Genomic DNA, 27,712 nt, shown 5'->3' with positions numbered 1-27,712 from the left:
ACGGGAAGCGCTCAATATCAGCGCCTCACCTTTGAGAAGCAGTGACGCTACCTACCTGAAAGCGATTGACTCAGAAACGCGGAAGTGAAGTCATCTTATTTTTAGCTCAGTACAGAAGTTTTTTTTATATTTTATTTTTAGTATAATTACAGCTCCCTGTCAGAAGTAGGGGTAAACGTTTCGTGAGTAATGAAGAAAACGGTGCACCAACGACAGAAGATGTGAATGGGGATTTTCAATATTCGCTCAATTTGCAATACGATTGTATTGCAGCATGTACTTCAAGGATCCAGAGCAGGTGAGGAAAAGTATTTATAAACAACTCACCTGCAAACCATTTAAGAAATGTTTTAATGTAGCCTACAGTATTTTGAAGGAGTATAAAATCAATGTGTGATCAGTTGGACTGAATAATGTAATTTTAAAATGTTATACTCACTCATGGATTATGGCAATGAAACTTCTTTTTAGATACTTTTCTGAGGTGACGGTCATAGCAAATCTTAGGTTCAAATCTATTTCTGTCTAGCTATAACTGCTGTATCAGAAATCAATAATTTTGTGTGTGAGTATGCTGAGTTGTGTTATGTTACTGTACCAAAAGTGGTCTACAGTGCCTTATCTATGGACTAGATGTGGGTCAAATGTTACACACACCCTCATATTACAGGTGATTTATTTGGGCTGACAACACAGAGTAGTATGACCATGTATAGGCTAGATTCATTGCAGCGGCTAAAATAGATAAATAATCAAAAATCCCAGACCAATTAAAAATATCTCAGACTTAAAGGTCACTTATCTGGCCTTTGGGTTCTAAAGCATAACTTCACTCAAAGTCGGCTGAACAGTCTCCCACCATGATCCTCATCTAAAGCATGCAGATCTTTGAGAAATTGTCAGGTATCAGCTTTTTACCATGGACCATGTTGCTATGAAGAGTGTCTATGATTTATGTGATGCTGAGGCCTGATATATGACAGCTCTCCTCTGGCAACCCACTACACAGTACCCTACATCAGAGCCAGCCTCCTTTCAACGTTTGCCTGGTCTTCTTGGCTGTGCTACTGGTGAAACAGGTTACCTCATTAAAGCTTATGCAATTGCACTAAAGAGGGTTGTAGTGGCACACCTCCAAAATATGATCAGTCAAGATTGGATCATCTCTCGAGACATAGCAGAGCATAGAACTCAGTGTGGCCTTAGAATATAACATTTATATTTTGTTCAGCGGTGTAAATAATCCCATCGTTTTATACAGAAAAAGCCTACAAGCCCTCCCACCCATTCAGTGTGAGGAGCAGTCTATGGAACATTTTCACTGACGGCGTGTTGGGGCCTGTAATCTGGAAAAGCCTGTCGGAGTCTGGAAGAATGGAAGTGAAAGACTGACAGGTCTTAGAGAGAAACATGCATAACAACAGATATGGCAAGAGGGATGGCCCAGTTGCCTTTATTTGTTTTACCCCTCTGCTATAAGAGGTGTGTTATTGACATCTCATGGACCAACTGTAAAAAGGAATTAGGTTAGTATCCCTTTTTTCGACACAGGCTAGTGAGGCCACAATGACGATTTGGCTGTAGTGAATGACCATAATGTGAAATGAGTTAGCTGAGAGGTTCCTTGTGCTCCATGCTGACTGGCACATGCCTGGCAGACCACTGCAGTGAGGTGGGGAGGAGGACCAGACCCTGTATCACTAGATAGAGATGTCACATTGTTCCTCTTCGTTACCCTGTGTTTTAGGATGGTATTGAGCTGCAGGAGAGAAACAGGGATGGCTTTGACAATACCATGGAGGCATTACTCCCAACTCTGGTAAGACACAACACAACACACACCATCTATTTAGATCACTGCATTCGTAACTTAGAGCCATACATAGTCATACAGGTGATAATTAATCAACCTGTTTGTATGACACAGTACCTAGAATACAGAAAGCCTTGTGTATGTTTCCCACAGCACCAGCAGAGGACATATGATTATGTTTTAGTTGCTGACAAAGTTGAGGAGCAGGAAAACCCAAAGTTTCTGAAGCAGATCGCTTTTATTGACCACCTGAGGAAGAAAAACATGAAAGTGACAGTGAGTTTGTTGCTTGATTGAATCACGCTTAAATTCCATATGGAGCAATGTCGAGGAAATGTTACTTTACTGGGATGTGTCCAACTGTAGAGAATGTGTGAAAGTTAAACTGTAACATCATGGCCAATCGTCCCAAAATGATCAAATTTCTCCTGGTTCAATGCTCATCATGAACTTAGCCTGTTTTTGTGTCAGAAAATCCTTCATGATGACAAGGTGTTTTATGGTGTCCGGGCCCTGAAGGAGACCTTTGACAAGTACAGGTACCTACTAAAAGTGTCTGATGCTTGCAACTGGAGCGGTGACCGGAAGAGTGTCAGGATCCCTCACTCAACCAGGTGAGACACATTGAACTCTGACTCTTGCCATTCCATATGCAAATAACGTTCACTTCCAACATGTCCTCTTACCTTGTTCCTGTTTTTCGTTCAGGATCAGAGTAGTGCATTACATCCTACACCACACCCATATCAACACAGGAGGTAAGTGAAGCGCTCCCTCCATATGTCTATCTATCCATTGATCTCTTTAACAACATACTTGTCCCTGACCTCAATTGTTCGGCACTTCTAACCCTCCTTTTCATTTCAACACAACAGAGAACCTCAGAGAGCTCCAGGAGAAGGGTGTCTTTGAGGCCACGTTCTGCCTGCATGAGGTTAAAAAAAAACATCTCCTCAATTATTCGTATACCTGATTACTTGTTCAATTTTGAGGGGCATTGTAGCTGTTTATGCCTTGTATGATCGTAAGTAGCCCATATGAAATTTATTGATGTGAAATACATCTACAGTAGGAGCCTCTTTCTGTTTTTATAGAGGAGCAAGCAAAAGATTTTGAAACAAAAGTGGGCGCGATGGTCTGCTCTCTTTACCACCCAGCCTGTCGATGATGTCAGGTAAGACCTTCTCTATATCCTGCTGTGTTTCTGTGCCTTTTGGTTTCACAGTGGCCTTTTCTCAATTGGATTTGCTCAACTCCTGCATCCTCTCAACTCCGTCCTCCCTGGCCTCCTTTTGAAAAAGGTCATAGGTAATCGAGGAGAGGCGGCGAGAAGGGGGAAAGTGGACGAAATTGTGCTTGTATGAAATGAGACTCCTCCTCCGATCGCACGTGAACGAATGTAGCTAGCTAGTTGTGCAAGACATGTTATAGATAAAAGGATCAATAGAATGTCGTTTTTAAAAGTTTGCATGCTTTTTTCCTTCAAGAAAACAATAGCTGATTCAAAGAGGGTGTGGGAGATTTCAAAACCCTTCCGCGAAGGACTCATGTAGGATTCACTTCTGCTTCCACACCAAAAGGAGGCTATCGAGGAAGGGAGGACTGTCTTCCGTTTCCCTACAAAAATGGACACTCTCCTTGACCACTTATCGGTTTCCGGGTCACGGAGGAGAGAGGGTGGAGAACAGACTTTTGCCCAAATAGGAAAAGGCCTATCTCTCTCACTTTCAAAGCAATTAACTCTGTTACCAGGAAGTATGCCAGCTAGTGGTTATATCCACATAGAACTTTGGGTTTGCCGATGCAGCCAAATGTGATGTGCTTATCTAAAGCAGGGTTTCCCAAACTGGGTCCTGGGGGCCCCCTGGGTGCACATTTTGGTTTTTGCCCTAGCACCACACAGCTGATTAAAATAACCAACTCATCAAGCTTTGTTTGAATCAGCTAAGAACAGCCCTTAGCTGTGGTATATTGGCCATATACCACACCCCCTCATGGCTTATTGCTTAAATATACAGCATGCATATAGGAATACAACATGTCATTTACCCCAGTGGTGTGAAAGGGAAATTATCAAGATGACACTAAACTGTGACACTAAAATCCATGTTAATGAATAAATAAAAATTAAAAAACCTGGAAACCTAGTAAGGGGTGTTAACTGAATAGGAATGTCCTTTTTCTGGTTTGAATTTGAGCATGCAAACTGAAATGTATCTGTATCTGTCAGGAGTTACTTTGGAGAGAAGGTGGCTCTGTATTACCTGTGGTTGGGCTTGTACACCATCCTGCTGGTCCCTGCAGCCCTTCTGGGTGTGATTGTGTTCCTGTATGCACTGGCTTTCTTCAACACCAGCCCCCTCATGTGAGATGACAGACCCACTGAGCCAAACTCTTTATTAAGCTGATTGATGCTGACATTTTAGTATGAAGAAAAAATAGGTTACATGGAGTTGCTCCTCTTTTAAAACGCTCATGTATTTCTGAAGGTGCATTGTGTGTCTTCATATTACAGAAAGGAGGTCTGTGAGTCTGACACCATTATGTGCCCGAGGTGTGACAAATGGTGTCAAGTATGGCAGCTGCGTGACACCTGTACCTATGCCAAGGTAACTCATGTCATTCTACCATACTGCATTGCAAACTTTACTATTTAAAAAATAGTTCATAAAGTTTATGTTCAAAATGTGTCTTGTGTGCAGATGAGTCATCTGTTTGACAATGAGGGGACGGTGGCCTTTGCTATGTTCATGGCAGTCTGGGGTAAGTCTCCACAGGATAAAACTGATTCATTCCATCCATTACATTTTTAATTCAGATAAATCTTGACTTTGTCATGACTCGTGTCCTTTTTATTTTTCCAGCTACCATTTTTCTGGAGCTGTGGAAGAGACACAAAGCAACGTTTGTGTCCAAATGGAAAGTCTTTGACTGGTGTGAGGAAGAGGTACGGCTTCACTTAGGCTTAAGAAACCATTATATGTCTGGATATACTGTACACTATAGGATGGTTTTAGCATGATTTAGGTTGTCTGTTACTCAATGATATTACCCAAGCATATACTCTTTCAAATAACAAAAACAATGTCCCGTTGATTACTGTCATCTTATGGTAGGGACCCATTGTGTGATTGATATGACCTCAGATGCTGTGGTATAATCCTGAATATTGTTCCATCTGGCCTGCAGGAGGAGCTCATCCTGGGAGTAGTGAATGATCCAGACTGCCATCCCAAAGAGTTCCGCCATTCTTATCTGCGCAGCACTCTAGTCCTTGTCCTGGTCACTCTCATGGTCAGTCCCAGTCAGTCACTCAGTGCCATATTGCATCACAGATGTAGCAGTTTTCATCCTGGGCCATACCTGTGCTTAGCTCAGGTTCAGTCAATGTTGTTCTCTCACTGTGTGTGTGTTCTCTTACCAGTTGGTTCTGATCATCGGGCTGACCCAGGCTCTGGTGGTGTTCCGTGTGGTTGCTGCTGTGCTGTTGTCAGAGGGAACATGGGAGTTTGTAAGGGACCATGCCAACACTGTAGCAGTAATGCTGGGTGCTGTACTACACTACATCACCATGCAAGTTATGACCAGAGTAAGTTTAGCTTCAACCAGCAACCTTTGTCATGTAGACCTGCACAGTCCCTAACTCTTCTCCTCTCTTACCCGGATAGATCAACAAGGCGGTGGCCTTCAAGCTGTGTGAGATAGGTGAGTCTGAAGAGGAACATCTTCATTTGGATGAGCAGAACATATGTTTACATTGAACATTTTCATTTACAATCAAGCATGTACATGTTCATCTCTGTTATTCTATCAGATGGAATTGTACATAGCAAAGTGAGTCAGTGAATTAAGTTAATGTTGCTGCTCTTGCCTGCAGAGAAGACACAGTCATTTGCGGCCACTGAGAGGAGCTTCACTGTCAAGATGTTTACCTTCCAGTTCTTCACCCTCTTCTCCTCACTCATATATGTGGCATTTTTCCTGGGCAGGTACGGAGTGCAATGTGTAGTGTTAATATTTGTCTCAGGCTGACAGTATATGGCCTAGAGATTGCAGACTAGCCTAAAACCAAGGGGAAAACAGTTGGTAAGGTACTGCTCTGTGTCAGCTGTCATGGGCAGCCTAGCTGTATGGAGAATGTGCTTTCTGTATCCACAGTGTCCATGTAGTGTCCATGTATCTGTGATCCTTGAAATGTTTGAATCCTGAACTGTAAATGTGTAAGTATTATACATGTTTATGCATATGTACTTACATTTAATGAATCTAACACGCTGTTCTTGTGCATAGGATAAACGGTCGCCCAGGTAGCTATGTTCGTATTTCTGGTAAATGGAGATTGGAGGAGGTGGGTGGCTCATCGCTATTTAAAATAAGTATTACTTTACATGGGATTATGATACGGTTGAACGGTTTGGAGTGTCTTTGTAATGTTACCATCTCTGCCTTTTCCTGTCCTTGCCAGTGTCATCCCAGTGGCTGCCTCACTGACCTCTTCATTCAAATGGCCGTCATCATGTTGCTCAAACAGACACTGAATAACATCTTTGAGTTTACTGTGCCGTAAGTACAGTATATAGCTATGCTTATCTACCTGCTTAACATAGATCCATTCTGCAAAAATGAATAGGTGGATATTTTTTTCTCACCTTTATTTAACCAGGTAAGCCAGGTAAACAAGTTCTCATTTACAACTGCGACCTGGCCAAGATAAAGCATAAAGAATAAGCCCTTTGATGTGTTGAATAAGCTTTTGGTAACGCAAATAAACGTTTGACTGTCACAGTCAGATGATAAAACCTCATGCAAATATTAATTATAGTTAATGAATTGAATGAATTATAATTAATTGAATTAGACATCCAAAGTGGAGCATCATACTTTCTCACTTTAGTATGTCCTATGTCATTGTGCAGCTGGTTAAAGAGTTACTTCAGAAGGACTACAACTGAGAAGCTGGAGAGGAAGTGTGGCCACTGCGACAAAAAGGCATGTCACGAAGAGGAGAAGAGGGGCCATGACCCATGTGATATCTGCAAGCTGCGGGATTGGCTGCGCAACTACGATCTGAATGACGTCAACTCTTTCAGTCTCTTCAATGAGTTTCTGGAAATGGGTGCGTCACATGACGAAGTCTCAACGTCTTCATTTATTTCACAGAAGTGATTCTCTCTATCTCTCTCTTACACTGTAATTCATGGTCTGTTTTATGTTAAATGATTATGTCCAGTTGTTTTTATTGACTTCCCAATCCCCTGTATTGAATGTATAATCTCTGTTGCGTTATTACACTCTTCTCTCCATGCAGTTGTTCAGTACAGTTTCACCACCATCTTTGTGGCGGCCTTCCCTCTGGCCCCTCTACTGGCTCTCATCAACAACATCTTTGAGATCCGTCTGGATGCCATCAAGATGGTCAGCTTGGAACGTAGATTAGTCCCCAAGAAAACCAATGATATTGGTGAGTTAAAACAGTATATGTAAAAGCTTGTGCGTCCCTGGTAAACTCCTCACCATGTTTATGTTTCTGCTTGTATGTATTTGTGCTCATCCCATAATATGATTCCTCAGGTATATGGACCAAGGTTCTGGAAGCTATTGGTGTTCTGGCTGTCATTGCCAATGGGCTAGTCATTGGGGTGTCCTCAGACTTCATCCCTCGGCTGGTCTACCGCTACCACTACGGACCCTGTGCCAACGGGGAAGCTGATGTACAGTAAGTTCTACTGTAGCACCTTGTGCAGTGACTGGTGCATGGGTTGAACCTAGAGTAGACCATTCACAGAGCATGGTCTGGACTCTTAAAGCAATGAATGCCATAGTAATAATGTTGATAATGTCATCTGATAGAAAGACTACATTCGCTACTGTCTCTCTCTATTGAAACTGTTCCAAAGGCTTTGTAAGGCAGATCGAGTTAAACATTTCCCTAGTTTAGTCTTTATTGGCGTAAGTAACCATGCTGCCCTCATGTGGGCAAATGGGTTTATTTGCAAACAAAGCACTGTGGGTAACCTCTGGTGGCAGATGTCAAGGACATCCTAAAGTTGTAATAATACTGACTCGCCATGTTACCATGTGACTATTTGTTTGCCCTTCAAGCTGTTTGTGAAAAAGGCTCTCAGTTTAGTTCTGTTTCCAAATTCCCAGACAATTGGATATGGAAATGTATTTCCAATATGATTTTGCATAAGCAAGCTGTCTTGTACCTACAAAAGTTGTATGCTTTTAAATGTATGTTTTGTGTTGATTTGTGGGCCATAATTTTTTGGGTTCTCTAAACGGTTAGCTGCATAAAACTTCATGAGTTGGAGAAGGGTACTGCAGGTTTGCTTTTATATGACCATAATCCCTTTTTTCCCTCTTATAGCTGTATGAAGGGCTATATCAACGACACCCTATCCACTGCTCATATAACAGACCTGAACGTGCGTAAGGACTTTTCCCCCAGTCAACTGATCACAGAGAGCGGCTTCAATGTTACACAATGCAGGTGGGCATCTGTGAGGCACAACTAGGTCAATACTACCACTACGGAAGCCACTATTTACCAAAGCCTGGCTCAACCCTACAGCCCATCTCTTAATTTCACTGTTTTTATATTAACTGAGTGTTTGTATAATCAGAAACCAAAGCAACCAATTATCCCCAGGCATCCATACATGTAGCTACAGTCTATACAGTCACAAAGAGAAAGCAACCCAGTCCAGTGATACCAATAGTTGTTGAGAGAAATTGGTAGTTGGGGGAGACTGTTGATTGTGAAACTGGTGTGTGTTTCCAGCTATAAAGACTACAGAAGTGATGTTGACTACAGCCTCACTTCCCAGTTCTGGTTCATCATGGCTGTACGCTTTGCCTTCGTCGTCCTATTTGAGGTACGTCTTTCTTTGCATCTGTGAATATGTGTATTTGCATCAAACTATTTCGAATATTTTCAGAATAGTTTTGGCACATAAGGAATCACTGAATTCCATGTTATTGATTTTAATTAAGCTCTGCACCCACAATAAAATCAGACATGATTTAAAGTGCATTTAAAATTGTGACACACTTTACAATAAAACTAAAGATGTAAAAGCAAACATAAACAATAAAATCACTTATTAAAGGCCAAGCTAAAAAGGTGGGTTTAGGGTTTTGTCAAAACCTTATCCTTGCAACTCCAAATGGCCATTGAGCAATGCCAAATATCATGGATTTGATTCAACAAGCCTGTCTGTCTCTCACCTCTCTCTGTAGCATGTAGTGGTCATCTTTAAATTCATTGCTGCCTGGTTCGTGCCTGACTCCCCCATGTTGGTGAAGAACCACAGACTGAAGGATAAACTCAGTAGACTCAAAGAGGAACTACAGTGAGTTTAAACATACTGTATGATTATAGACTACCACAATATTCCTTGTATGAACATGTATTATAAAGTGTTACCGTTGAAGTGTTGCCGTACTTCAGCTGCATGGAACTTATTATCACCATAGTGTGAATAGCTATTTCCATGATCTGATTAAAACAAATGGTTGTGTGTGTTGACAGGGATATGAAGTACAGCCAGTCCACAGATGTGTGATGACCGTGACGGAGGGACATCCTGAGACATGACCAGCATGACACATGACTTTGAAGACTTGAAAAAATACTAATTAAAAGTGATGCTCTCTGCACTGACCTGAGATCAGCATCTTACAGTATAGCTAGTGCCTGGTCGTTATGAGAGGACAGCCCCATCTCCCAACACCTCAGAGTTTTCCCCCACACGGTCGACACGCTATTTATATCGGTGTGATTATTGGTCACTCGTGGCGCATGCAAACGTATCTTGATAGCCGAATCGGGGCGACGAGGTTCTACGGAGATCAGACTGCTCCAAACTCTATTTCACATATAAGCAAGGGTACCCCAATATAAATGAACCAATAGACTGACAGACTGACCCCAGATGCCAAACCACCACTGTGGTTCATAAGAAGAGGTCTATAACATTGTATTTTCTTGAATGACGGATGACCCATACAGTCTACCTAGTAGTAGCCTCTGCTGAGTCCCCAACAACCAGATGTTCCAGTTTTCAGGGGAAATGGAAAGAGAGCCTGTGACACGACTTCCGCTTTTGGACATTATCAAGGTGACACTCCATCTTAACTCCTCCTCCACATTTACTGGATTGGTTGAACAGTGTAGAAGAGAACCTCCCCTGACAGTTTTTTTTTCTTCTCGTCAAGACCAGTATGTAGGGGATGTAGTTTCAGAATTTATTTTTCCGAATAAAAAGGTGACCATCGCAGTTTGGTTGGTGCGTAAAACATGTGAATTCAGATAAATAAAAAAGGTATGATGGGTCCTTACTCAAAAAGATGTTGCATAAAGCTTGCTTAATTTTTAAAGTGATTTTCACTGCATCAGGGATAGCGTACACAGACTTTTCGACTTTACAGCCTTCTTCAGTGTTTAGATTTATTTTACGCCTGCTACATTAAGTTAACCTAGCGGGGATGCCTATACAGTATCAGAGTTGGGATTGATTTTGTTTCACAAACTGTACATGCCATACAAATGGAAAAGCTGAGTTGAAATGTATTGACTCCCTTACTCTGGCCATTATTAATGTTTTACAAAGAGCTGCAGTAGTTTTATTTTTGGTAAGGGTGTGACAACCTGTTTTGCAAATACTGTAGTGATTTTTCCTGTTAATGAACCTGATATGTTCTTGTTTACATGCTTTTAGTAACCTTAATGTTCTCTCAACATATAGAATCACGAAGTGTGTGTATAATGTAATTTATCTTAGTGAAAGATTATCTTTGTTATATAATTATGCATCTCCTGACTTTACTTTTAATCCACTGCATTATTTCTTTATTTTATATTAAGTCGGACAAATTTGGTTATTCCGTTTTAAATTCAAACATAGGGTTGCTTTATGTTGTGTGTATGAGCAAGAGTTTTTGTAAAGAATATGTTTTTTAAGTATAATTCAGAAATAATTTGAGCCAATACCAATGGACTAAATATGGATATTGTATTGTTGTTCGGAAGGTGCACATTTTGAGTTGCTGTATTGTTTTATACTGTATATTGTACATACAGTATGTGACTGGGTTTTGCTCATCAGTCTCTGTCACCTGAGTGAAAGAGCACTGTATTTTTGTCCATTTGTTTCTCACATTTGATGGACAGACGGGACAACAATTAAAGCCTACAGTGATTTTACTCTCAGCAGAATGTGCACTTGAGGACTCCACTTGTTTTCCTGGTAAGCTAAGTAGACACAATGAACTGCCATTTGGTGGACTGCACCCTGTCTATTTTCCTAACACGTTGAGCCTGATCAACAAACAAACTTTTCACATTAGGTAAGGTAAAAGAAAGAGATAAAAAAGAGGTTATAGGGACAATTGGTCCATTAGAAGGTTGCCATGAAACATCCCTCTATGATCATAGTGTCTGTATACCACAAGAGGGCAGAGTGGTCTTCTCTTCTACAGCCCAAAGTTCTATACAGCACTAAACTACCTAACCTACCTTGTGGAAACAGATTTGGCTAAGTGCTGAAAAATAAAAGGGTTCATCTACATGGTCTGCTAAAAGCAGTTTCTAACTACATGTCATCTTACTGTAGCTAAAACTATTAATTCTATCCATGTCCCCTGGCCTGTAATTTCATTGAGAGTTCCTCCCCTCTACTAGTTAAACCGAAAATATTCTCAGTGCTCCAAAACATAAATCCTCTTAGTGGGTTCACTTCATATCCGGAATGCATTCAGTGAGGTTGCAGAAATACTAAGGTCGCACTGAGCATATAAAATATACTTTTGTTCTTACTTTAAAAACAGCATTTTTCGTGGACATATCAGACTAACTCATGGACAGTTAATCACAATCTTACTTTCTCAATTCTTAACTTTTGTTGTTTCTCACTAAAACTCTCTAACCCCCCTCTCTGGTCTCTCTCTGCTGACTATGGATCTCAGAGGAGATAAAACCAAGCCAAACCCTACTGTGCATTCCAAGGCTTTCTTCATTCCCTTTATAAGAGGGTTGTTAGCCTGTGTCTTTGCTCTTTATCGGATCCTTTTACTCCCCCACCATTTCCCATGACTTCCCGGAGAAGATCCTTACCCTCTCACCACAGTTCACACCACATAATGTGCTGCCACACCGAGGAACAGTATCTGTAAACTTAAACACCCTGTTTGGCCTGCCGCCAATGAGAACAGTTCCTCCTACAAGAGAAGCCAGAGTACTGGGAGCCCAAATGCTTCCGAGCAACCTCCATACTATGTGCATGTAATTCAACTTACCAGTACAAAAGTGAAAACAGAAGTTCCCTTTAGTTAGATAGTATATTTACAATGCAATTATGTATCATGCCAAACCAATTAAATTAAACCGTTACTTATGAGAAGCAATTCACCTCACATAGTGTAACCTAACACCTCACATACTGTAACCTAACACAGTCTGAGCTAGCCCATGTAGATGAATAATGCAGAGAAATGATGACCTGTGTGTGCAGTGGCCTCAGAGTTGGGTTCAGAGTTGGGATAACTCCCTGTATCAGACACATCCAACTCTACTATGCTTCACTCAGATACACATCAATGTGTCAGAGATTGTACTGGGTAGTACTGTAAAGTCTGGTTTCATATTCAGCACTCCTCAGCACTTTATTTAGAAGTCATTATTACAAATTCTTTCTTAGTCATAAATGACACAAGGGTGAGTGAATTTCAGAGGCAGGGAGGGTTTACGATTAGTAACCATTATGAAACAATGTAGCACAGATCTGTGAGGGAAGTATATTTTCATTCTAAAAGGACACACTGAGGACAACAGTCTGGTCATGTCAGATGCTGTTTATTGTTAGTTATTTGTGGTGAAAATAAACAGAAGAGCCTCCTTGGATGGAACAGGAAAACATTGTATCACCATGAAGTGGAGACTGGGAAGATTAAAGGCAGGGGCTCTTTAAAATGCTCTGGTGATTATTAGTTCATAGGGGAGTTTGGAGGGCACCCATCCTGTCTCTTGTCTCTCAATGAAGCATCCATGTACTGTAGAACTAACAACATCTAGAGGATTGTATTCACAGTATGTCTGTAGGAATGGCAGGTTGAGCCCATGTGGTATCAGAGATGAAAGGAGGCATCCAATGCCTTTTACGGGATGAGTCCACTAAGTCCAAGCATTCACACAGGCATGCACCACGTACACACACACAGTCCTGTTCATCTTGAATCTGGAAGTCTGAAGCGAAGATTCCTCAGTCATCCAACACACTCTCATGACAATACAAATATTAAGCTGGTAAAGCAGTCCATTTTGATAGACCAATAAAGTGTGACACAATAAAACATGTAAAAAACAATATTGAGTAAAGAAAAAATGCTTCTCCTCAGTCCTTGGCGGCCGGTAAATACATTCTTCAGAAGAATTCAGGTTCCATCAATGCATCCATTGGAGACCAGATGTGGCAGGTTCATTGTGGGGGTCCTCCTGCTGGCTCTACCAGCAGGTCCAGAATATTAATCCAGTCAACGGGCCAAGCAGTCTGCTCTAAATGACCGTGTCAGTGAAGTCACACCTCGTGAACCCTTTCTGTAAAACACAAGGGAGAAGGCCACATAGATAGAGCAGTCTGTTTTTAGAAAGGGTAAATAGTAGGGCCGGGACGATACCAGTATCGCAATATTTTTTCCATAGCAAAAATAAAAACACGAAGCAGATCAAACTCTTTGGTCCTTTAAAAACCTCCTGTATGTAAAATATTGTGTGCTTTAGCTTGGAAAATCAATCAATGTGACTCTGGATGACATCATAATGATGTTTGTTTCCATCATTAGGACTAAAGAAGTTACATTCCGCTTTGTGTTTTGTTTCCTTGCCACAATACTAACGAGTATCAAATCAAATAAATCGAATCAAATTCTATTTGTCACATGCGCCGAATACAACAGGTGTAGACTTTACCGTGAAATGCTTACTTACGAGCCCTTTCCCAACAATGCAGAGTTAAAAAGTACAAAAAAACAATAATTTGCTAAATAAAAAAAAAAAAAGGAAAATAGTAACACAATAAAATAAGGAGTACCGATACCGAGTCAATGTGCAGAGGTACGAGGTAGTTGAGGTGATTGAGGTCATATGTACATGTAAGTCAGTGGAGGCTGCTGAGGGGAGGACGGCTCTTAATAATGGCTGGAATGGAGTCAATGGAATGGTATCAAACATGTATGGTTGATACCATTCCATTGACTCCATTCCAGCCATTATAATGAGCCATCTCAGCAGCCTCCACTGATGTAGGTAGGGGTAAACGTGACTATGCAATCAGGATAGATAACAAACAGAGTAGCAGCAGTGCGTGTGAAAGTGTGTCTATGTGTGAGTGTGTGTGTGTGTCAATATGCATGTGTGTGTGTGTGTGTTTTGTGTGTGTGAGCGTATGTGGTGTGTATGTGTGTATATGTGTGTGTTGGAGTGTCAGTGTAGTATGTGTGAGTGTGTGGGTAGAGTCTAGTGAGTGTGCAAGAGAGTCAGTGGAAAAAAAAGGGGTCTATGTAAATAGTCCAGGTAGCCATTTTATTAACTGTTCAGCAGTCTTATGGCTTTGGGGTAGAAGATGTTCAGGAGCCTTTTGATCCCAGACTTGGCACTCTGGTACCACTTGCCGTGAGGTAGAGAGAACAGTCTATGACTTTTGTGGCTGGAGTGTTTGACAATTTTTCGCGATTCTGGTATGGTCCCGGCCCTAGTAAACGGGCCTAAATATTCTATAGTGTGAAGAGGGCACATAGAAGGGACAGACAGTGTTTACAAGTGTCAACTGAAGATTGATATTTTCCACAGAGAAAAAACAGACAGCCATTATCTTGGTGAGAGACAATCAATGGCTGCTCTCAGCATTCCACTGTCAGATTCCACACATGCCATTTAACTGACCATCCAGGGAAATAAGGGACAAGACACTGCACTACAAACTCAAGTAGCACTATAGCACAAAGGAGAGAACTGTCCAGTTGCTAACCACCAAGCCAAGGTGTTTTACTGGTCCTGTTCAATAAACCCCAAAACAACTAAAGCAAAGCAAACCATGATATAAAACCTAGTCTAAATACATAACCGATAACAGATAACTAGATTGTATAAACTTTAACTGATTTTATTTTTTATTTTATTTCACCTTTATTTAACCAGGTAAGCCAGTTGAGAACAAGTTCTCATTTACAACTGCGACCTGGCCAAGATAAAGCAAAGCAGTGCGATAAAAACAACAACAACACAGAGTTACACATGGGATAAACAAAACGTACAGTCAATAACACAATAGAAAATCTATATACAGTGTATGCAAATGTAGTAAGTTATGGAGGTAAGGCAATAAATAGGCCATAGTGCAAAATAATTACAATTTAGTATTAACACTAGAGTGATAGATGTGCAGAAGATGATGTGCAAATAGAGATACTGGGGTGTAAATGAGCAAAATAAATAACAATATGGGGATGAGGTAGTTGGGTGGGCTAATTTCAGATGGGCTGTGTACAGGTGCAGTGATCGGTAAGCTGCTCTGATAACTGCAGTAACTGCACAGAATGAGGATTTCTAAGGGCCACAAGAAAAATTCACTTCCATGAAAATGTAATAAAAATATTTATATTTGCTGTGCCAAAGAACTATGGGGGATATCAGTAGATCCAGGGGAGGGGATAATGCTTAGAACTGAGGAAAAAAAGAGTTAGACTAACCGCTAGAGGCCATAAAGAAAATAAAGAACCATCTGGACCAAGACAAGAGGTTAGAGGGCCATGCACAATGGATGAGGCCAAACGACTCAGTTTCCTGCTCTCCAATCCCATCTATCACAATGCCTATGTTAAATGGTGTTAGCCTCACCTGTTTATAATCTTTATGCAGCTTGTTGTACTGGAACATGTTGAAGAGTACCGTGGAAGCAGCCTTGGCAGCCTTCAGCTTCCCTGAGCTACAGTAGGAGAGAAACATAGTCAAACACAACGAGAGCCAGACAGGAAATTGGAAATAAAAAGCAGACACAATGAATAACAAAACCAAGAACACTGAGAGACAAGATTCACTAACCTGTTGTCGTGGGAAGACTTGATTGCAACAAGTTTGGGGAGTCCGTCAAAGTAGGCGATGTCTCTCGCTGCGAGTGAGCTGCCTGCGACCAGGTTGTTGAGGGTCCCACATATGTTGACCACCACTTCACCGGAGGGTTCCTTCTGGTGGCCATCAGTGGGGAGCTTGGTCACCAGAATGTTCACTACCTTCGTAGCTGGAGGTCAGAAGGGAGAGAAGTAGCCATTCTTTAAAGTCTCTTATAAGAGGAATTACTGTGATTAATGTGCATGGAATGGATGGATACAAGGTTGCGGGCAGGAGAGACAGAGGTAGAAATGAACAGTGTGGGGTACTGGGGGTTGAGAGTCTCACCCATGTCATCCTTGTTTCTGCTGTGTCGGGACAGGTTCCTCAGGAGGCCAGTGAGGGAACACATCTCCAGATCGCTGTGTGTCTGCAGGAGGTCCAACACCACAGGCAGCATCCGCTCCTGCTCTAAAGCCACCCAACTCAGCACTGACGCCCACTGATACACAGGATGAAGGGGAATTCAACACCAGTGGTGAGTACATTTTCAGTTTAACTGTAAATCTGAATGATGCATAAGTAGCCTGTCATGGTGAGAGTGATGGCTAGGTCAGCCCGTGGGGCAGAGGAGGGGTGGGACCTACCCTGGTCTCTCCGGCTGTGATGTTCTGCAGGGCCCCTGCTGCAGCCTCTCGTGTTGCCGTGTTGGTCTCATAGTGCTGCAGCACGCGGTTATACAGCCCCACCACCTGGGGGTGCCACAGCCACTCCGCCCCCTTCGGCTGATTAGCCACCTCTGAGAAGGTGGACAGTTCCTGGTTCCGTCGCTATAGAGATCAGGGAGATAGATTAATTACAGAAAAAACTGATCATGGTCCCATATCCATCAGGATTGCATGACAACATACTGTACATGTTTCAGTATCTTGAGGTTTAGCCGCAATTTGATATTTCCTTTTGATTTGCCTTGTGTAAATGACAGCTACCTCCTTTGCCTTCTTGCTCTGTGGGGTGAAACAGCCAATGGACTCAGTCTCAGAAGTGGCTCTGGCCCGCGTAGGCCCCTCCAGTCGCTGTAGGGTTGAGGGAGGGATCTCACTGTACAGCTGATAAGACAGGTTCCTCAGGACACACACTGCATTCTCTACACCCTGCAGGCATAGACAAAGATGGAGGGAGGGGGGAAGAGAGAGAGAGAGAGAGAGAGAGAGAGAGAGAGAGAGAGAGAGAGAGAGAGAGAGAGAGAGAGAGAGAGAGAGAGAGAGAGAGAGAGAGAGAGAGAGAGAGAGAGAGAGAAGGTGAGAGAGGGGGTGAGGATAGGGGGTGAGGATAGGGTGAGAGGGAAACACTGGTGGCCACTGTGTCTCTCAGAGCAGCATGAGTTACATAAGGCACAGCAGATAGGCCACAGCATGACCAGTCTGGCTGTCTGGTAGAAATTACAAAGAGAACCACTAATGATGAACTGTACAGATACATTGATTGGCTCTCACTCTACCCCAGCTGAACCCATGAGTTGCTGAAGCCTGTAGTATATGAGATCAAATCAAATGAGATATTAAATCAGGAAAAAGGTTTTGACCTGAAATAACATGCCCAGAAAAAGAATCTATCACGTTGTGAAAGAAACACACAAAAATGTGCCATAAGGAGAACAGTTGGGGTGGACCTTGTCCTCTGCTTTCTCATCCTGAAGGGAGTTCTGGATGTAGGCCACCAGAGAGTCCACCAGCCCTCGCATGTCTCTCATCTGTTGCCTAGTCCTCTCGTTCATTGAGCTCAGGTTCCTGAACAGAGGAAGAGAGTACAGAGAAGCTGTATACAGTACATGTATCAGTCCGTGTACATTGTGTATGTATACAAAATGTAGGTAGATAGGTATAGCTACCTTAGGCAGCCTGTGGTGTTGTAGAAGATGTCTGCCTCAGATGGACTCTGATGGATCAGCTCTGAATCTCCACCACTGCACAGGGGCACCAGCACCCTCTCTGTGAGCTCACTCAATGTTTCTCTGGCCAACTTCTCCTTCAGACTGTCCTTTGAGGACATGTTCCACAGAATACCTGCAGGACAGACAGAGGAGAGACAGGGTCTATTGAACCACTCCGTTGGATACACAAAACAGCCTCTATGACCAGGATAGAGTGTGTGCTGATAACCTGACATCCAAATGATTTCACTTCAATAGGTCTAAACAATCACTGTTATCACAGTGGGAGTCATGTCATATGATGCCAAAGTAAAACCTGGGGAGCCTATTTTCTATTTTCAATGTGGCCAATAAACAATATCTGATGTATCAATATGCTACTACGGATCTGTAATGGGAAATGTTATTTCTATAATACATTAACCTTCACAGTATGATAAGAATGTCAGGGAAAGGATTTACGAAGCATAAGCGACACATCTATCGCCCACACATTGGTTTATCTTATGGCCTAGTCTGCGGATCCGTAGGTAATCCCGCCCCCGCCCCACCCTCCTGGATCCCTTTTCCTCAGAGCTGAGGATCCCAATCATGTTCTGCTCATGTGTTTTTACCTCTACTTTACTCACCAATGTTTGTGGTCACCCTCCCTTCACACCTTCACATTTCTCACTGTCAGTCGTGAATGATCATTATTTTACAGGTGAAGTTTTACAGGGTCTGCATGGCAACCATTTGATCTCAATCCGTTTCATGGGGATATGCATTTAGATCTTCTTGAGTTAAACAGTGAAGTAGCCTACAGTGTTGTTTTCATTTATGTACAGTGAGCACATTTTTGAGCAGATGGTGTTAACAAACTTTAGCATAAGCTTACCTGTGTTTAGTTTTCATCAAAGCCCATATTTTGGCCACATTAGAGAAAAATGCTACCATTCGCACAATCATCCTAAAATCTCAAATGAAATGTTTTTTTTGTTTTTTTTTGTCTTACAGTAACGTTATACTATGCTATTATATTATGTTATGTTATGTAGAATACTATCATTATGTGATGTTGCAGACATTGATTCAGCCTTGATCTAACTTTATTAAACAATCACCATTCCCTAGAGTAGTCTGTTCTCTGGGCAGACGAACAGTAGAGCAGTGACTGTAGGTAAAGTAGAGAATTCCCAACATTTGCAGAAGCTTCGGACCTTTAGCTGTCGGGAAGAGGGATCCGCAGCTACTCCGTTTTCTTATTAGCCAATGAAAGGTCAGTGGCTCCACATACCCTCCAATCAACTGATCAGAGCAGCATGGCCCTCTCCTTCTCTGTGCAGTTCAGTTGACCCAGGGGAGTGTTCAAATACATACAGGGTCCAGGAATCTCAAGGACTACTTACCCAGAGGAGGAGGCAGCCAAGCCTGAACAAAGCACAAGGGGCTGCTGGGAAATCAGGCTGCCCCTTTCAATGGGCTGAGGGATTTGAGTGTCCTCAGGTTACAGGGCATTCTTCCTTCCAAGCTTGACCCACTTACAAAGGGAACCTCTATTACATAGTTACTACCTATCCACATGCTCAACCTGTGTACAGACAGATTCTATCTCTGCAGACTAGAATTAGCCTCTGTTGTATTTGACAGAATCTTCAGCACCTGAGTGATAAAAATACATTGCCAAAAAATGTGTGGTGGGCAACAATATTGATAATTCGATATGATATCGATATCGGTTTATGCTTGCTGTTACCCTTTACAATTATGTAAAAATGTTTAACATACATGACTATTCCTGCAGGCACAAAACCCTCTCAACTTAACATACTTAACTGCCTGCTGATGGGGCATCAACAGGCTTTTCATTGTATCCAAAGTGGTTGGACATTACATCAAAGTTGGATCAGCCTGTAGTGTGGTTTTCCACTTTAATTTTGAGGTTGACTCCAAATCCAGACCTCCATGGGTTGATAAATTTGATTTCCATTGATAATTTTTGTGTGATTTTGTTGTCAGCACATTCAACTATGTAAAGAAAAAAGTATTTAATAAGATTATTTCATTCATTCAGATCTAGGATGTGTTACTTTAGTGTTCCCTTTATTTTTTTGAGCAGTGTAGTTTTCCATATCGGTGCCCATCACTACTGAAAATATATTATTTTGGTTGGGATTCTATTTGGGATTTGAACTTTAAGTTGGACTCTAATTGAAAGAAAGTGTTTATATGAATCTCTGATTGGTGACAATATACTGTATGTTTCTTCTGCTCACCTCATGTCACTTTTACTGTTTTGCTTTTGTTGCTCTCATATTGACACAGTATTTCCTTGAACTTTAAAATTGTAACTTAGTTTGAGATCCAAGCTGATTGTTACAGTATATAGATGATCTTACCAGTGATGTTCTTGCGAAGCTCCTCATCTGGTTCATTCAGCACACTGATGAGCTTGGCTATTCCCCCAGCCTCAATGAGGGCCGCCTTGTTGTCCATGTTCTCATAGATGAGGTTGCGTGTAGCGCCTGTAGCGTAGCGCTGGACCTCCTGGCTGTCACTGCTGAAGAGCTGCACCAGGGCTGGGACACCCTTCAGCAGACGCACCTGTAGACAGGGTGGGTCAGGGGGAGACAGACAGGTGGATGACTGACTAGTCTATGTGACTATCAGGCTGAGCATGGAGAACTCAGTTTAGTTTAAACAGTAGGGCTGTAAATTCAATTTTGGGCAATGAAGTATGTTACTGTAAATGGCTATTTATTGAGAAGGAGCTGTTACCTGGTTCTTGGCATCACTGCTATGGTAACATTGGTGCTGGATGTAGGCTGCTCCCAGCACCTGCATGGCTGTGTCGGACATGAAGAGGTAGCTGACCGCAGTGGGCATGTCTAAACTGTGCATTCTGTCCACAAACACCAGGGAGGCAAAGGAGAGTGAGGTTAATCAGAAACCTATAACAGTTATGGAATAAGAACATAATGTACCTAGGGCTAAGTTTGTCCCTTTGATATTGCAGGAGATTTGAACAGCCCACGCATCTCTCACCCTCCGAGTTTCTCGTTGCCGTCAGCTGAATCCCTGACCCCATCAGGCACGTCCATGCCTTTCCCTACACTCTTCATGCTGTGCAGGGAGGCTGGTCGGGGCAGGGAGTTCTGGTACTGCCCCCAACCTCCATACACACTGCCACTGCCCCCGCCAGACACCTGCTGCCACTGCTGCAGCCCCGACGCTGAGCTCAGATGTTGCTGCTGCTGTTGTCTGTTGTTGATGCGACTGATGGTACGGTGGGCGGGGCCTTTGTAGGAGTGCTGGTAAACTAGCTCCGCCTCCCTCCACCCTCCGCCACCGCCTCCCGCCAGGGTTCCACTGAGGGTGCGCCTCATCGTTGCTGGGGTGGGTATACCTCCACCATGGTTGGAGTGGCATTCTGTGGCCATGCCATCCCGGGCCACCCAGCTGGCCACAGGGTTGGGCTGCTGGTGGGGCAGGGTAAGCAGGCCTCCCACACCCAGGGCCACTGCCTCTTGGTCAGCCTGACACATTGATCTGGACCTGGTGGTCCTCGCCCGGCTAGTCTGGTAGCCACCCAGCTGGATGTCGTCATGGTGGTGGTAGCCAGTGTTGACCGGAGGCTGGTTGATTCTGTATCTGGGTCCTAACTCCACCGCTGAGCGAGACGAGTACCCACCACCCAAGTACTGCTGGGATACCGGGGGCATCTAGAGGACATACAGAGAGGACACTGTTAGACTTAACTATCTACACTACAATAATCCCCAAAAAGCAAACATTGGCCAAACTGTCTAGTCTAAAAATGAGGTCATGGGTAAGATGTTTTTAGACTCTTTGGCCAGTAGAATCCTGTCGTGATTCTTGTTCCTGTGTCTCATCTAAACACAGTCATGATAGGATCCTGTGAAATACTGCATGTATGTGCTGTGAGGGTGCAGCTGTGATGTGTGTCACTGTGGTAGGACTGTGGAGCTTATCGTCTATTTTTTTTACGCATATCTCCCCTGGTTTAGATAAGGGACAAAGGTTGCATGGCAATCAGCTAGAAAAGCAGGACTTTGGGGCTGTTAGATTAGGGTTTATCATGAAGACAAAAATCAACACAACTGAACATTAGAAAATATGAAGTCCTACAGTACTCACCGTCATGGTCCTGCTCCCTGTGTTATACACCATTGACTTAGAGCTGAATCCGGGGTTGTACGTGTTATATCTCATTGTGCCACCATGGTCTACATGTGGATAGAGAAAGACTTTGTCTTAGACAGAGAAGGCAACCACAATTTTCTCCTGAGATTACAACTTCGTAATTAGTCTAATTAAATATCAGTGAAGCACCTGTTCTTGTTACCAAACAGTGTGACAAAGGATAACTCTGATTAGCTTTGTGCCACTTGCTTTACTATTTGGACTCATGGTTACTATGTTTGTGCATGAGAAAACAACAACAACATCAGCCTCAGCTGTACACCAAGACAAGCAGCAAACATGTAGAAATGTAAAGACACACCCAGGGAGATATTGCACAATACCTCATGTTTTAGAGTGGATTAGCCTGAAACTGAAGCTGCACTGTATTGAGATATAGAAACATTGAGGGAAGAGACAGGATTATGTTGGACTAAGCAAGCAGGGTAGTATACCTTTGGGAGACTCTTTGTTTTGTGAGAGAGTGATTAAAACTGACCCTGGCATTTCATACTGGACAAGTTAATAATGAACACTAGAAAGTAAAGTTGACACTATAGCTTAACTAATATGGTATAGTGAGGGTTAACTGAGTGGATATGTCCCAGTGACTCCTGGCAGAGTGGCCTAGCAGGGGCTGAGAGAGGTCAACTAAACTGTGTGGGAGGATTGCATGCCTGAGGGTTGACACTGAACAGGCCAATTCCATGTCAAAAGAGTGTCTACTTACTCACAGGAAATGGCTACAAAAACATTGATTTACGCTGACTACAGACGCTCACTTCAATTCGATATTAATACTGGACCTTTTATGTATATCTTAACTCATAAACTTTTAATAGTGATAGAAAAAAACACCCAAGGGGAGGTTCGTTAAACTAATTCCCTGCATGCACAAAGTTGTCTCTGCACCGTGTGAGAGCTGAGCTCTGTCCACTACTTTGCAGGTCAGTGTTACTCTACCTTTAGGACGTCTGAACATTAGGTCATAAAAATCTGCTTTTCTTACTGTGTATACAAGTACTGTATGTTTTCACTGTATAACCATGGCAACAGTGTGATAATATAGTGTTGTAAGTCATTTGAGACAGTATTATCTATAGCCCCCTGTTGAGTTTGAATAGGAGTTGCCATAACATAAGCTTTTGTCAAATAGACTGCATTGTATTCCTGATACCCCCTCCATTATGAGTTTTACACACGCACTGACACACATACACACACACACACACACACACACACACACACACACACATGAATATGATCAATTGTTGGGACTGTACTTCACTGCTGAGTGAAATAGGCCTACTATCACTGTATGTTTTCAATTAAAATACCTTTTTCTAATTACAGTTTATAACAGCACTATAATTAACAGTATAGTTTTCCCAACCCAAGTTGTTTGCCTTCTCATTGCAAAACACAGGCAGCTGACTGATTTATGTGTTGGTTTCACGTAGTTCTTTCTGAAACGCCATCTGGCCACAATATCCAACCCAACCCACTCAACCCTGTCCAAAATAGAACATGAGCTGAGCAGCTTGGTGCTTCTGATAACCCATTCTGAAGAGCTGAATGGATGGACAGGAATGTTCCATACATCAGAGTCCCATTTTATTTATCAGAGCTTTATGTTATCAATAACCACCATGACTAGCAGTTCAAAACTACCATTATACTTTATCATATTATACTGTATTGTGCATCATTTCCCTCCCCAATCATGTAAGAAATAATGTAATAAGGTGTCAGCTATCAGAAATTGACATCCTCAAAACCTGACCCACTAAACCAGCTGCCTGAGGATCTCATTCAAAACATTCTCTTTTAAAAGAGGCCACAGTCCCAACTGTGTAACCAGTTTGAGGAATCCAGCTAAATTCCCCTTCTATTAGTAGTGTGCTTGAAATAATCTTTAAACCCATAAGTGTTAAATCAGTCAGCACAAGGATAAAAAGTTTAAATACTACCCTTTTCTTCAATAATTATCTTCTCTCACTAAAGCCTTGTGTGCCACAGTCTTGTAAGAAGCGAATGACAAACCCACGAAAAGGAATCTGTCACTTACATAATATGGTTCATTGCCACATACAGTGATGGTTCCAGACTGTGAATAAATGTTATGATTTTTCAGAATACCAGAATATCACATCTTCTGTGTAAAAGCAGCTTAGTATGAATAACGTTTTATATACAGAATTACTGTGAAAGTTTGACATCTGGCAAGACAGATTGAACGCTTTACTGGTTTGGCTGAGCATCTGTAGACACCAGAAGTGAGGACCATTGGTCAGAACACTCAGATGTGTTACCTTGCCCCTGCATGTTATGAAATACCTGCAGGGCTGCATTTTTATGGCATGTAGGAGTAATATATATATAGCCTAGATGGGGTGTTGGAGGGGGTCTTCGGGGAAACCACTGTATGATTACTCACACCACACTATAAGCCACTAACCCCATCTGGTACCAGCAAGACCAGTCTGCCAAGACAAGGACTAGTTTCACTGATTAGAATACAATAATAATCAATCAATATTGACAAGTCTTTAGGCTACCAATGATAAAATGACATGTTCCATGTTTTGTACGTCAAAGGAAAACGGATGATAGTAAGTTTGGACTGGTCTGGTGTTGAAAGAGTAGGGTTGAGCCATCTTCCATAAGGGTGTAATTTAAAGAACTCCAAAACTTTGGTCTGGTCTACACACAGCTGGTAATTCGTTTATGCGTTTAAGTTTAACAACAAATGCCTCACATTTCTAAAATGGGACACATGCTAAAAGGTATATTAAGTTGCCCACCTGGGGAGATGCAGTTCGAGCCGTTCTGCCGTGTGAGAGATGAGGACCTATTTTCGGCGAGGCGCAAATGGACTTGTTGTTGAACCCTCTTAGTCCTTTCCACCTCGTCCATTATGGAACCCCTCGGTCCCAACTGCACATCGGACGGGACTGCATAAGTGGTGACCGCGGTGTTGGGCTGTAGGGCGGACAGAAAGCAGCTCTCTGAAGCAACGGTCGCACTCATTGCGATAACCGCAAATTGAAACAATCCTTTAAAATTGACAGAGGACAATCAAAGAGTCCCTAGTTCGTTATTATGTGTAAATGACGCCCAGCTCCTATGTATAAAGTCGCAGACTCATGCATTCAACTCTTATAATTCCCAAAGGCAGGTATACCACCCTGCTGCACTTCTTTCCCGTCAGTGGCAACCTTCTCTCTGAACTGATGCTTGCCTCGAGCCAAAGGCTAGGAGGAGTTATTTGATGTCACGCAGTCTCACACTGGCTATAGCCTACTGCAGCAGCTGCAGATAAATAAACTTGGAGAATGTTTCAATTAAAGCTGGAATCCTTAGTTGCAACATACATTTTTGGACTTATAAATTAAAGGAACTGTCCCAGTGAAAATCAAACTTTTAAAAGTTTATATTCTGTTAACTCATAACCAAATTATGTTGTTGACTCATTCTATACTCGTAAATGTGGCCAAAGCATACAACACTTCAAACCCCCACCTTAAACGTGTAGGCTATCTCAAACAGTTTTAAAAACGCTTGCCAATTAGCGGTCTACTGGCATGATTATTTTGTATGACAGTATATGCCCACAACATTCTGTTGTTGGGGTACACGTACACCCACCCCATTTCAACACACAAAAGCTGCTTTTTAACTAACTTAATTACAAATGTTTGGAAGGAAAACTATTTCACTCATATTGTAATGAATTAATCTGGAAACACTGGTCTGTTACTTTAATGATTCTTGATTCCCAGAACCCAAAATACAAGCTTGTTTTACTCCCATGTTTGTAAACAATGTAAATGTAAACAAACACTGTATAGCCTCAAAACATGCTTAAAACTATAATTTTGAGATCGTGGATTGTCAGTTGTTGCGTCCATAGCTCTGTCTATGCATTTGAGAGTGGTTAAATTTCTCCAGGCCCATCCCTCAACTTTTTACCACAACACAGATGGAGTGACCGTTTTGTTATTGTTTCAATTAAGGATTCTAGCTTTAAGCCAAGGCAGGCAGCATACTTTCTTATCTTGTTTTTCCCTCATTACTGAATTGAAGTGAAATGATTCTAAGTTATTATTTAGCCTTATAATTAGTTATGTGAAAAGACAGGACATCATTTGACACCATGTCATCTCCTTCTGAACCAACATTGCATACCTTACCATCTTTGACCCATGCCCAGTTTTAGTTACCTAATGTAGGCTATGTGTATGGTACAGTGTGGTGCAAGATACAATAGGATACTCAAAAGGCTTACATGTATCATTATCCCATCAGATAATCCAATCACCCCAACATAGTTAGATTAAGGGACTCACCATCATAATAGGTTTTAGTATCCTTTGCCAGATTGGTTAAAATGTTTTCTGTCTTCTTTCAGTATTCCTTCTATCTGTCCTCTTCAGTTAGCTCTAGTCCGTCTGTTCTCGTTTCCTGAAATCTCTGCTCTTTTAGGAAGGCTGTTGTTTTAGACTAAGGAGTGCCGAGCTCTGAGGGCTCACCCCTGACAACCCTTCCCTAATACCCCACGCCCTGTCCCGACTTAGATGAAGATGGGAGCATGGGAGAGTGATAAAGATGCAGAGAAAAATGAGTCAAAGGGAGAGGCTAGGGTAGAAGTGAAGATGTGAGAACATATTTAAACCGAATTTGTCAAAATGAATCACTAACTGTCAAAATTGTTATGGTGATATCAATGGGTTTGATGTCAGTGTACTGGTTCTGTCTGGTGAAGATTTTGTATGAGTGTGTGGTTAGACCAGAGGGTTGGACCAGAGGGTTAAAAGTGTTGAGCACTTTGGTTGACCTTAGCATAGCCTGCACTGTCTGTCATTAACTTTCTCTCATGAACAGTCTGCTGTCATTGATTATGTAGTGTAGGGACCATGCCAAGGCCTGTCAAGGTGATGCAGGAAGGTGGCACCGTAGAGATCCTGTAATTCATAATGGGTGGCACTGTGTGTCATGAAGTCTTTCTCAGGAACAGATTGATGTAATTGATTCCTGATGGATGACCGAACCTGTGAAGACCTGTCATGATCATTGGCAGCTAGCCGACTCAGGTTGATGGTGTTTGCAGGTACACACACTGAGATCTGTTCCATTGACAACAACTTTATCTGTTGGAGGGCATTCAAACAGAAAAGCAGCCCACGTTTTCCCTTCCGGATGTCTCCAGATATAGGCCTACAAGCTAGTTCAGACTAACACACCCTACCTTCAAACTCACCATTGGCCTGAAATGTTACTGAAATGAAAGAGATGGAATATCCTTCTTGTGATTGAAAAGCAGCCATTGGATAAGAGCTATTTATAATGCTGCTTGCATTTTTGTATGAATGAATACATTCAGAGCATTGGTTTGAAAGTCCAATCCTTTGTTTCCACTGTGTTTCATTAGGACACAAGCAAAACTGATTTCAGTTCCCTATTGCATAGTTTCGAGTGAGAACAAAAACAAGTATTAATGAGGTCATCATGTGCAGTTCCTTAATGTGAAACAGTGACATCACTTTGGAAGTCTGTTCAGAATCCATAGCTACATCGCACTGATCTTACTGAAATACAAAAATCCAGAGAAACGCATGTCAAAAACGTTATGAATTGATTTGCATTTTAATGAGGGAAATAAATATTTGACCCCTCTGCA

At 42.1% G+C, this 27,712-nt stretch overlaps 2 protein-coding genes across 3 annotated transcripts; one reads left to right on the top strand and one right to left on the bottom strand.

Moving 5' to 3' along the window:
- LOC311128199 (anoctamin-9-like) lies at positions 1-11,038 on the top strand. The gene is made up of 24 exons (XM_084160215.1): positions 1-298; positions 1,748-1,819; positions 1,967-2,089; positions 2,285-2,427; positions 2,522-2,571; positions 2,689-2,747; positions 2,908-2,987; positions 4,044-4,178; positions 4,329-4,422; positions 4,516-4,576; positions 4,678-4,760; positions 5,003-5,107; positions 5,238-5,402; positions 5,482-5,518; positions 5,691-5,802; positions 6,104-6,161; positions 6,279-6,376; positions 6,730-6,929; positions 7,122-7,274; positions 7,385-7,529; positions 8,184-8,306; positions 8,598-8,691; positions 9,056-9,168; positions 9,348-11,038. Exons 1-24 carry the CDS (start codon positions 275-277, stop codon positions 9,379-9,381), a joined length of 2,361 nt encoding a protein of 786 aa, XP_084016341.1. The 5' UTR covers positions 1-274; the 3' UTR covers positions 9,382-11,038.
- A 1,614-nt stretch (positions 11,039-12,652) lies between these two features.
- Positions 12,653-26,582, bottom strand: LOC311128197 (plakophilin-3-like). 2 transcript variants are annotated; one of them, XM_084160212.1, is made up of 14 exons: positions 26,382-26,582; positions 24,837-25,014; positions 21,988-22,076; positions 20,875-21,551; positions 20,608-20,731; positions 20,229-20,433; positions 17,809-17,983; positions 17,590-17,707; positions 16,907-17,071; positions 16,565-16,747; positions 16,266-16,419; positions 15,912-16,107; positions 15,708-15,795; positions 12,653-13,409 (listed from the first exon to the last, which is right to left on the bottom strand). In XM_084160212.1, exons 1-14 carry the CDS (start codon positions 26,385-26,387, stop codon positions 13,368-13,370), a joined length of 2,400 nt encoding a protein of 799 aa, XP_084016338.1. In that variant the 5' UTR covers positions 26,388-26,582; the 3' UTR covers positions 12,653-13,367. The 2 variants fall into 2 exon arrangements, with proteins under 2 accessions (XP_084016338.1, XP_084016337.1); XM_084160211.1 differs by lacking the exon at positions 26,382-26,582 and having other exon boundaries at positions 24,837-25,259.
- Between the last annotated feature and the right edge of the window lie 1,130 nt (positions 26,583-27,712).

The sequence above is a fragment of the Coregonus lavaretus genome (assembly GCF_964263955.1).
Source record: "Coregonus lavaretus genome assembly, chromosome: 4".
NCBI classification, from domain to species: Eukaryota; Metazoa; Chordata; class Actinopteri; order Salmoniformes; family Salmonidae; genus Coregonus; species Coregonus lavaretus.
The sequence above is the reverse complement of the archived record's forward strand: the minus strand, read 5'-3'. Positions and strand labels throughout refer to the sequence as shown.

What these genes read in the sequence shown, in the direction of transcription:
- LOC311128199 (XM_084160215.1), top strand. Translation starts at nt 275, where the DNA reads ATGTACTTCAAGGATCCAGAGCAG. An exon ending in CCACGTTCTGCCTGCATGAG is followed by an intron (nt 2,748 to 2,907) that starts GTTAAAAAAAAA and finishes CTGTTTTTATAG; the next exon opens with AGGAGCAAGCAAAAGATTTT. An exon ending in CCATGCAAGTTATGACCAGA is followed by an intron (nt 5,403 to 5,481) that starts GTAAGTTTAGCT and finishes TTACCCGGATAG; the next exon opens with ATCAACAAGGCGGTGGCCTT.
- LOC311128197 (XM_084160211.1), bottom strand. Translation starts at nt 25,062, where the DNA reads ATGAGTGCGACCGTTGCTTCAGAGAGCTGCTTTCTGTCCGCCCTACAG. An exon ending in CAGGGAGCAGGACCATGACG is followed by an intron (nt 21,552 to 21,987) that starts GTGAGTACTGTA and finishes TATGTCCTCTAG; the next exon opens with ATGCCCCCGGTATCCCAGCA. An exon ending in GGCAACGAGAAACTCGGAGG is followed by an intron (nt 20,732 to 20,874) that starts GTGAGAGATGCG and finishes GTTTGTGGACAG; the next exon opens with AATGCACAGTTTAGACATGC.